This window comes from Mya arenaria, chromosome 13 (assembly GCF_026914265.1).
Source record: "Mya arenaria isolate MELC-2E11 chromosome 13, ASM2691426v1".
NCBI lineage: Eukaryota > Metazoa > Mollusca > Bivalvia > Myida > Myidae > Mya > Mya arenaria.
Genome location: NC_069134.1, coordinates 64,238,190 through 64,249,571, shown reverse-complemented (window position 1 = coordinate 64,249,571; position 11,382 = coordinate 64,238,190). Strand labels below are relative to the sequence as shown.

The following is an 11,382-nucleotide window of genomic DNA, read 5'->3' as shown; positions in this document are numbered from 1 at the left end:
TGGCCATTGAATTATCAAAAAATGGCATTTCTGGACATGTTTTTCTCAAAACTCCAAATCTGTATTACCTAGAGTCATGGAACCTTAGGGGACTGTTAATAGAGTGATGAAGAGCAGCACCTGGGGTTCCGTTTTCCGCCCCACTCAGTAAAACCAGAGTTATGGCCATTGAATTAGTAAGAGTGGCATTTTTGGAATTGTGTCGCTCATTACTCCAAAATTATATTACCTAGTGTCACGAAACCTTAGGGGAATATTAAAAGGGTGATTGAGTTGTGCATCTGGGGCTTCGTTTCCCGCTGCACTTTGTTAAAAGTTTTGGCCCTTTAATTAAAAAAATCATTTCAGGACTTGTGATGCTCAAAACTCAAAATCTATATAACCTAGAGTCATGAAAACTTCGGCAAATGTTAATGGGTTAATGATTTTTTGCCTCGGTAACAGCTCCAATTAGATCATATGACTTGCGTTGTAACTGTTTCGACAATGGTATGCACGAGGAAAGGAGTACATAAGTCAAACCGTAAAATGGCGTTATTTTGGCAGCTAGCTTTAGTGTCCTCTTCAATTCTAATAATGCCGCTTCTATGGTTTTCAAAGCCGACAGGAATGTAAGGAGACCTTCACCCCTTGCCGGTCATCTAGTTTCTTGAAAAAAATGACCACTTATACATTTTCATTTATTTTGTGTAAAAAACATACAAACAACCTAGAACGTTTAAGTGGTCGGCATTTTCTTGAGTAAACAACCCACTAAACGGTTATATCTATCGCTTCACATGTTTTTTTTATCAATTACGGCTGAATCCTGGTTTACTGAAATAAATGTATTGGATAAAAGAAAATGTTGACCACTAATACATTACCATTTATTTTGTGTTAGAATATATTAATAACCTTTAACTTTTTAGTGGTCGGTATTTTATTGTGTTAACTACCCACTAATGGGCCAGCCACGGTTGTTATATATAGCCACTTTATATGTATTACGGATAAACCAACACCAGAAACTTAAGTTTCCAATCTAAGTTTTGTTTAAACAGAGCGTGGGGCCAGCATGTTGATTTTGATGACTTATATGGAATGCGTGATTGCACGTTATAAACTTGTCGCTTAAACGTGTTGAAATTTACAGGGAATGAAGTGGTGTGTATTACAAATATAAAAACACTACAACCTTATTTTTTTCTAGTTCTAGATTTGTTTGAACTGAGCACACACGTACGATCGAATAGTTCCATTGTTGCTTGAACAATGGCGAGGTTAAGGAAATCTGCTTTTTGCAATGTCTATATGCAGCTTCCAGTACAATCTGTTTTACATCGGCTTGATTGCCCCGGAAGTTTCTTGGCATGTTAGATGTTCCATTGTCTCGCATTCGGTTGACATCGATTCCGTTTACACGCAGCTTTTGAAGAAATGCATCTGTCAATGTTTTGTCGATGGTGTCGATATACTCACCAAAACAAAAATGGAACCCATTTTGTTATTATATCGACTTATGTCTTGTTGTGTATTCTGTCTGTTTACTACAGTGCACGTACGCATTTCCCCGACATATGGATTGGACGTATCGGCAATGAAATTTCTAAGCTGTTGATATTAACTGTAACCATTATTCTAAGCTGTTGATATTAGCTGTAACCATTATTCCCCTCAGGCTTCGATTGTTAATGCTGATTCAGTGTTTGTTATGATATTGGGTGGTCAGTGTATATAAACACAATTCAATGTTTTATACTTTAATAACGATATACATCTCATGATAGTAAACACAACTCTGCTATGTACAAAACCTGCAGCAGTAATAAGAATAACATTAGACAGTAGGCGGAGCTTAATATTCATTAGCAGCTCTGAGTCATCATGGTAACATTTATATGAATGAAATACCAAACAGTGTTATAGACTTTTGAAAATTAATGATACTCAGGGGCGTATTTGCGTATGCCCAGCTACGGGCCTGATATTAACATTGACAGGAGTAACTTTATTTGGATTATTAAATACCAAGCCTTTTGTAGGAAAACAGAATATATTTTGTACACAAATATAAAAATTAAGATTTTAAAACAGATTATTTTAAGAAATTTCTTTACTACGGTAGAGGCTGTTAAAGTTTAATCAAAACAGACGATAGTCAACGGTTACCTTTGTGAACGTCCAACTATATTGTATTTCTGCTTACTCTTCAATGATCAATATATTGATATAGTGGAAGTATTATCGGAAGTATTAAAGTATGATTTATTGAAATAAATAAATGGGTATCTCAAAAGAAAAGTAAAATGAAGGAGAATGTTGCATTTTAAATTATTCAGTGTGTCTTCATACATTTAAGGAATAAGGTTTTCTTGCATAAAGAGCATATTTTAAGATATCACTAAATACTAAATCTTTACGCAACCGACAACGCTTTCTACTTTAAAAACTTTTATTCTAATGTCTGGCAAAATAATACACAAACAATACATACATTATTATGACAATACTCTGACCGAAATTAAGGTTTATCGACCTCTGACTATCAGTTTTAGAAATTGTCATGAAAAAGCTGTTGGTAGTGGAGGATTCAAATTTGGTCTTGTTCCATGATTAAAGGGTACACATATTAAGAAATCACACGCTTAAATATTTGTATGCATGTACAAACATGTATCTACGTGACAAACACTGTTTAACTTGAGTATGTTTTTTTTTTCATTTGCCAGTTGGTTATTCGGAATTTCCAGTTGTTTATTCGCGAATATCAAACTACCATCCAGTCGATAGTTACGAATTCAGGTTATATGTCTAATTGTATGGTCTAAATGTTCACATATGAAAAAGTTACACGCTCAATATATGATTATGCATGTACACATATGTATCTTCTTTAGAAACATTCATTTAATTCACTATTGTTCACACATTCGTCAGTTGGTTATTCGTACATTAACAGTTGGTTATTTGCGAATATCAAACTACCAATATTTGCATTCATGTGCACACATGTACTTACGTTAAGTTGAGGGTCGTTTTATTCACGGGAACGTTTATCAAGTATCTTCGTTACAAACACTGTTGTTGTTGTTGTTGATGTTTTTACATTATTCGTCTGCTCGCACGCAGATTCATGTATCACACCGTCACCATGGCTTGGTGGTTAAGGCGTCCGCGTAGGGAGCGAGAGATCAAAGATTTGAGTCCAACACGGCGGTTTTTCTTATATGATCTGTTGCTGACCCAGCAGCTTGTTAAAATGATAGGTAACCATTCCCTTTCTGTCAGACTACTGGCACAAAGGATAGGAATCAAGGTGTCTCGTAAGTCCAACGGCTGGCCATTATTTGGGAGGGTGACACATTAATAAACAAACACTTATGTATGTAATCGTTAAACGTTTACCATGTATAAAAAAAATAAGTAACAACATAAAAATACTGTAAATTTAATCAATTTCAGTAGTAAACATAAGTTTGGCCTGTATCAAAATTGATTGTGTTGTGTTTCAAATTACGGAAATCAGCATGTTCTTTATACTTTGAGACACTTTACTGTGTCTGTGACTTTAGTTGTGAACCTTTTTATTCGTCTGAAGGCAAATTCCAAAAATTTGCAATGTTATAAGTTACTTAACCAATATCAATAATTATAATAACATAGTTTTTTCTATAGTTAATATATGTTATACCTCAATTTAATACATATTAAAGAACGTAATACTGTAATTTTCTATTGCATCATTTGACATTGTTATTGTCAAATTCCAGAAATTCCCACACTTAGTTATTTACATTTCCAAACGTTTTCAAACATTTTCACCTAAACATCACATTTCGCACCGTTCTTCTTTTCTTTGCGAATAACCAAATTGCAATTTTTAATATTCAACTGGAAAATGTTGAAAACATACTCAGATTAAACCGTGTTTCCTGTGTGTATGCTCGAAAATGAATTTGGCGAGGGGTTTCAACCAAAAACAAGACTTAATCTGAATCCTCAACTATCAACTAATTGGAAGTTGGATATCGCAAAAAACAACTAGTAATGGTCGTGTAGCTTAATATCAACATCAACATCTAATTTATGTAGTTGATTATTCCATTCCCCAGCTTACAGCTAGCAGGTAGTTGGATATTCGAAAAAACAACTACCAACTAGTAGGTAGTTGATATATTCGAATCACCAACTACCAACTTTACCGGCGTGTGTTAATTACTTTTTCTGGATCAACGTTTTATAAAAGTCAAATTATTTTTACAGCATATGGACCGTGATCCTGAGGGAAAACAAGCAGTGTCCCTGAGACTATCCAGGGTGCTCGGGGACATCGGGGTCACAAGGGAGATGGTCATTTGGAGGAGGAAGACATGGTTGACCATTGAAAAGCTTGCAACTTTCTTTGGTACTACTGACAAAACTAAAGACTTACACTATTCCTTCTTTGGAAGCCAATCTGAAGGCACGACGACTTTCGGAATGAATTCAGATATAGATGTTTTAAACACTAACTATGTCACACATGTACTGCTGGAGATGTCTGAATGGCGGTCTGGAAGAATACAGAGCCTCCTGGTTCTTAAAAATGAGCATTCCCCGCCCCAACATTGCAACATGCAGATGGTCAGGCCGGACATTCCAGTGCCACTCACATTGAACATGGTAAGAGAGGAATCAAAGACAGTGATAGTGGACATGGAGGGGAGGATGCTTCTTAAAAACACATACTTTGACATATTGAATAGACATTTTTACGGAAACGAATATGTTAAAAACGGTCCGTCTAGAAGTCTGAGTAAAGATTATGATTGTGTGAATGCGCTGTCCTGTACCAGACTCCGAGATGAATGTATGTTCTTCCTTCGCAGACCACGGCCTGGGCATTGGCCCAGCCTTGCGTTATTGAAAAAGGCAAAAAAGACTCGAACATATTTTGTCCCACAGGGACATGCTGAGAGTAGTTATCCCACACTGGAATGGAGATTTTCTACACCTCACATAGAAAGGCTGCTGATATTTGACTTGAATATGATCAAACTTAAAGTATACATAGTTCTCAAATTATTAAGAATAACATATTTCAAGCCCATATTTGATGATAGGTTAAGCACATTCCACTTTAAGACAGCCTTATTGTTTACCGTGGAAACATATCAACCCAAAATCTGGAAAAAGAAAAATATTCTACAGTGTGTTATCTACTGTCTTACCACACTTGAGCGCTGGTGTAGGATACATTATTGCCCACATTACACTATATCTGGCGTGGACTTGTTTGTTGGGAAACTGAAGAAGTTTGAGCTGCCACGTATCTCAGCAATGTTGTCAGATATGATAGAAAACATAAGCAATTATGTGGTAGACATAGAAATGGACCGATTGGGTGAGAGAATGCAAATGTTAACAGGAACCAAATCCCATATCGTGAACCTATCATCAAAATCTGACAATGAACAAAGCACACTGAAGTACTGTTTGGAGGAACTTCTAAAAGAATTTTACAACATATCAACAATCTTAGGACTTTCAAAAGAGGAAAGTGCCTCACAGCTTATCATAGTATGTACAAAAGCGGTAAGCGATTGCCAGTCATTCATAAAGGACACTAAGCAAGAGTTTACTAAGGATGTATTTTGCATGTTAATAATTTATTTGAAATCCATCTTAGTGTCAGTACAGAGATCTGTTTGTATAGAGTCACGTCAAAATATCGCAGAACAAATGAACCAACCGTACCAAGGTTCTTTGGATTTGTCTTCCGGTAGATTGAAATTTGCCTCAATGTTGTACTGCACCGGGCAGTATGAGAAGGCAGCAGCAATGTTAGAACAAACAGAGGAACTTCTGCATCCAGACGTGTGGCAGCTCAGTTTTGCAGCAGAAATTTTAAACGTCGGACGCAATCGTATCTTTTTGAGGAAACTACTGGACCAACCTGTTTCAGAGATTGTTAAGACATTTGTTTTACTCAGTGTCACGTTCTTTCGCCAGGAACTACACTGTGTACCCAAACATTTGGTGTATGAGATGTACAGAACTTTCACACCTGCAGACATTCAACAACGTAAAGCCGGTGAACTTTATATGGCCTTTGCAATTATTGAATCACTTCCATTTCTCTACTACTTGCAGTACCTCACATACAGAAAACTTGAACAACATGACAAAAAACATTCAGCATTAATTAAACTTGCTGACTACGTTAAAGATACAAGAGATTTGTGTAGCTATATCGAGACGACGTTAAATGTACTAGGCCACTGTTGTGAACTGGAAGACATGCTTGACCTGGCTTGGAAATGCTACTCTAGTTCTCTGAGAATGTTTCCCTACAACAACGCTGCAAGGTGGCACATGGCAATTATAATAAACAAACTAATCAACCAATGATTGATTGATAGCCTCTCATAGAAAAAACAAATCCTTACTAGTCAAAAGAGGAACTTTTTGATGCTGCTTAACAGCACAGCATGATGACATTATAGATAACACAACCATGACGTCAGTCACCTAGAAACATGTGGTTAAGAAACGGGCATACGTTTAGCTGGTTCTATTGATTTACAATTATGCAAATGCTAAGAACACCCACGTGATTTTAAAAAGAACCAAACACTATGGAAGCGTTAAATGGACTTCCAAAATATCCACTTTGTCATCAATGTTGTGTTGTTTACATTATGTATGTATGTATATTATAACACTATGAAATAAAAGAACGATATGTAGTTGCATTATTATGATGAAAATCTACTTTGTTATCAATATGTCTTTTAGACGAATTGTTTTACGGAGAAAAAAAAATGGATGGTCCAAAACTTTTCCTTTGTATTAGAAAAAATGCAATGTTACGAAAGTTCATTCACACTCATTATGTCTGGCAATGTTTTTAAAAGTGGTTATACATATCTTGAAAGCCGTTACCAAAGAATGGTCTCCGTCAATCTTTTACATCAGATCTAACAAAAACACACTCAAAATAACCATTCGTGTACATGAAGACGCAATATATTATTAATGGTTTCCATTGCAAACAAGGTAATTTCTTACGATTTTGTGTGCGGGTGTACTTTTGTGGAGAACTTGCCCGGAAAACATTATTTGGAGTATGCAGTTTATATAATATTTATTCTTAAGAGAACAATTGCATTAAATATTGAGTTTGAATGTACTTTCTGTTTATTTTATATATATATATATATATATATATATATATATATATATATATATATATATATATATAAATGTTCTATATTGTCAACATAATGTTTTACTTCACCTCGCTGGGATTCTCAGCTCCTTCTGGAACCGTCATATGTGTATAATGATATCGTCGCATGACGTATGTAATAGACCCGGTGAAATCACAGTTGATAAAATAAATTGAAATTTTAACAAGTCAGTGTGTGATATAAATGGTATGAATTATGATATGAACTATTGGTATGTCCTCAATCGAGCCGGACAATTCTAAACAAACGCAAAGCTGTTTCTTCATTCGACCAAGAATGTGTTACCAAGCGCTCGGACAACTCAGCGTCTCCGATAAGCTGCACTGAGCCGCCAATAAATAGTGTCCATGACGATCGCATATCATCTGCGCAACCTATGGATATCCCCGAGGAACCTCCGACCATCGAAGAGTCCCGTTTATAGAACTGTCACGGAGAGTCATGCTTGATCTCTGACCCAATATACAGTGGCGACTTAGTTCGTCGGTCTGTTGACCACACGGCAAATAGGGATTTGTCTTCTGTTAACAATCATGGTGAATATTTAGTAATAATGAATGTTTGGAACCTTTTGTTCATGAATATGTGCGCCTACTTATCATACTGTAATTACTATCATGTACATTATTTACATTATAGTTATAATTCCCGTTATTATACAAATAGCCATACTACATGGACTATTTTGAAACCACCTATTAACGGTACTCGTAAATTTGATGAAAATGATAAACTATTTAACTGTTTTCACAAAGGTGATAACGGAAATTTGCGTCTTTTAGCTTTAAATTTAAGGATATATTTTGAACAATCATGATATTATCGGCTTGCAAGAAACGAAATTAGATGACATTGATTGTATTAATATTGATTATTTTGTGGTTTTTCACAAAGAACAGACGAAGTGTCGTATTAAATTCCTGAAAGTCGGGTGGCCTAGCTCTTTTAGTTAAAGAAAGTATTTCTAAGTATGTACATGTTATTGACACTGATTGTAAAATGGTTTTATGGTTTTGTATTGACAAAGAGTATGTAAATTCTGAGTCAGATATTTTATGTGGAATTTTATATGTTCCCCCTGAATATTCTTTATACTCTGTTAAAGACCCTTTTAATGATATTCAATCAGAGCTAAATGAATTGATCTCCAAATACAAGCTTATATGTATATTTGGGGATAACAGTAGTAGAACTAAAAAATATATACGATATTATCCCAGTTGACAAAGATTTGTCTAAAGTAAACCATTTCGAAGAAATATATGATGAGTATATACATGAGATAAATCAATTTGAGTGTGCCAAAAATGTCCAGTTAAACAGAGAAAGTTGTGACAAATCTGCTAATAATTATGGAAACCGATTTATTGAATTCCTCCAGTTAAATAATTTATATATTCTAAACGGTAGAACAAAGGGTGATATTCCGGGTAAAGCAACATGTATAGGAGTCAGTACTGTGGACTATTTTCTGTGCAACGCTAACATGTTTAAGTATGTATTCTCTTTAATTATACAAGAATTTTGTCCTCTTTATTCGGATGCACATACTCCTATATCGTTGGCGTGTAATTTTATTTTGTCTAAATGCAAACAGAACCAAGAAACCATCGAACCAACATTAATGGGATAACACAAAACAAAATGAGTTCATAGAAAATGTTTAATCGCATAAATTAAATGATATATTAAAAAAACTTGATACTCACATCAATTAAAATCATTTACGCAACAGGATGCTAATCTAATTGTACGTAATATTTCCGACATTTTTGTAAATGCTTGCAAAACGACATTTGGCTTCAAAACGTTTAGAAATAGCACTGATTGCAAAACTACACGGGGATGGTTTGGTCCAAAATGCAATAAGGCAAGAAAAAAATTCCATAGAGCAAGATATCTTTATAAAATCAGAAAAACCGAAACAAATAGAATTAACTTAAACGAAAAAAGTAAAATGTATAAAAATACAATGAGAACTTTTCATAATAAACATAAAAATAACGACATTTTAAAGTTAAGAAATCTCAAGGTCACAGAACCTCGTAAATATTGAAAAAAAATAATAAAAGTAAAAGCAAAAGTGAAGCAGGACTTGAAGACCTGTCTAATTTCTTTAAAAGCGTTAACTATAAGGATATACAATCCACAAGTAACCAGTCTGGTGAACTTAATGTAAATGTGCTAACTAATGATGAAATTAATATTCCAATTACATTGGAAGAAATTGAAAAAGCTGCATAATCATTAAAAAAACAAAGCAAGTGGACTAGATAAAATAATAAATGAACATATTAAAATTACTTTTGATGCTCTTAAAAACATTAATGTCAAATTATTTAACTTAATTTTTGAATATGGTGTTATACCTCAATCTTGGACTGTTGGAGTTATTAATCCTATTTTCAAAAATAAGGGTGACCCAACACAACCTGAAAACTATCGACCTATTACTCTACTTAGTTGTATGGGGAAATTGTTTACTTGCGTAATAAATAATAGACTAAAACATTATGTCGAATCTAATAATATTATATATGAATGTCAGGCAGGTTTTAGAGTTGGTTTTTCGACATCAGATCACATGTTTGTCATAAACCACATAATTCAATATTTGAACAGTAACAAAAAAAGCTATTCTGCGCGTTTATTGATCTTAAACAAGCTTTTGATACTGTCTGGCGAGAAGGGCTTTGGGTGAAACTTCTAAAATGCAATATAAACGGCAAATGTTTAACTCTTATTAAAAAATTGCACAATAATATCAAATCCTGTGTCACAGTTAACTCAGAATTGTCAAATTATTTCCCAAGTAATATAGGTGTCAGACAGGGCGGAAATCTGTCTCCACTTCTGTTTTCCATGTTTCTTATCGATTTACACGAGTATTTTATAAGTAACAATATAGACAGCAGTGTACAATTACCAAATCCGAACCATATTCAAAATTCCATAAAAATATTCATACTTCTATATGCTGATGATACAGTTATAAAGTCTGAAACTCCAACTGGTTTACAAAATGCACTCGATGCATACGCACAATACTGCGATTCATGGAAACTTACAGTTAATATTGCAAAGTCTAAAATACTAGTATTTGGAAAGGGAAGACCGGTTACATTTTATTTCTCATTTCAAGCAAGCCAACTCGATATAGTTAATGAATATAAATACCTTGGTATATACTTTAGTAGAACCGGTTCTTTTCAAAAATGCAAAGTACATATTGCAAATCAGGCTACAAGAGCAATTTACAGTTTATTACGGAACGCAAATCGCATTTCTTTACCTTTAGACTTACAAATTGAAATCTTTGATAAAAGTGTGAAACCAATACTTCTTTATGGAGCTGAAATTTGGGGCTATGGAAAAAACGATGTTTTAGAGAGAGTTCAACTTCGATTCCTTAAGTATACTTTAAAGCTAAAGCGATCTACTCCAAATTATATATATATATTATGGTCTATGGTGAAACCGGGGTTATGCCGCTTTCGGTTAATATTGAACATAAAATGATTGCCTTCTCGACAAAATTATTAACAAATACAGATAACAATATTACGAAACTCTCATCTTTGATATATAAGAGTATTTACAATTACTCAATCAGCTATAGTGAGAAAGTATTAAAAATGGATCTACCATCTAAAATGTATTTTAAGCAAATGTGGTTTAATTAATAAATACCCGGACTAAAATGCAGCTGTTTAACTTAATACTGTATGTTAAAGCAATTTTATTGAACTCATTATAGTTGTAGGACATGCCTGTTGATACAGAATTTGAGCCATTTTGTTTCTAATTGCTACGATATTTTATTGACTCTCCATTTATTTATTTATTTATCCACTAATGTATGTGACAATAACTTAACCAGATTGATTACACTGGCAATTTATTATATATATATTATTCATTGTCAAACGTTTTAATATAAGAAAACAAATCTTTAAATGTACCCATTTCACTCGTTTGCCTTTGTGACATTTATCATTTGATTTTACCTCATTTATCCATGTTTGTATTGCAATGAGTGAAATAAAGGAAACTTGACTTGACTATGACATCTTCAAACAGATGGCCATCGATGTGTGACATAAGGGCTATAAAGAAGCTACCATGTCACTGCTTAATTGTGATTGAGTATTGCACTAACCTTAATAAC

At 34.0% G+C, this 11,382-nt stretch overlaps 1 protein-coding gene across 1 annotated transcript; it reads left to right on the top strand.

The window, feature by feature from the left end:
* Positions 1-4,248: 4,248 nt before the first annotated feature.
* Positions 4,249-6,372, top strand: LOC128215460 (uncharacterized). The gene has a single exon (XM_052922144.1). It carries the CDS (start codon positions 4,249-4,251, stop codon positions 6,370-6,372), a length of 2,124 nt encoding a protein of 707 aa, XP_052778104.1.
* Positions 6,373-11,382: the final 5,010 nt, after the last annotated feature.

What these genes read in the sequence shown, in the direction of transcription:
- LOC128215460 (XM_052922144.1), top strand. Translation starts at nt 4,249, where the DNA reads ATGGACCGTGATCCTGAGGGAAAACAAGCAGTGTCCCTGAGACTATCC.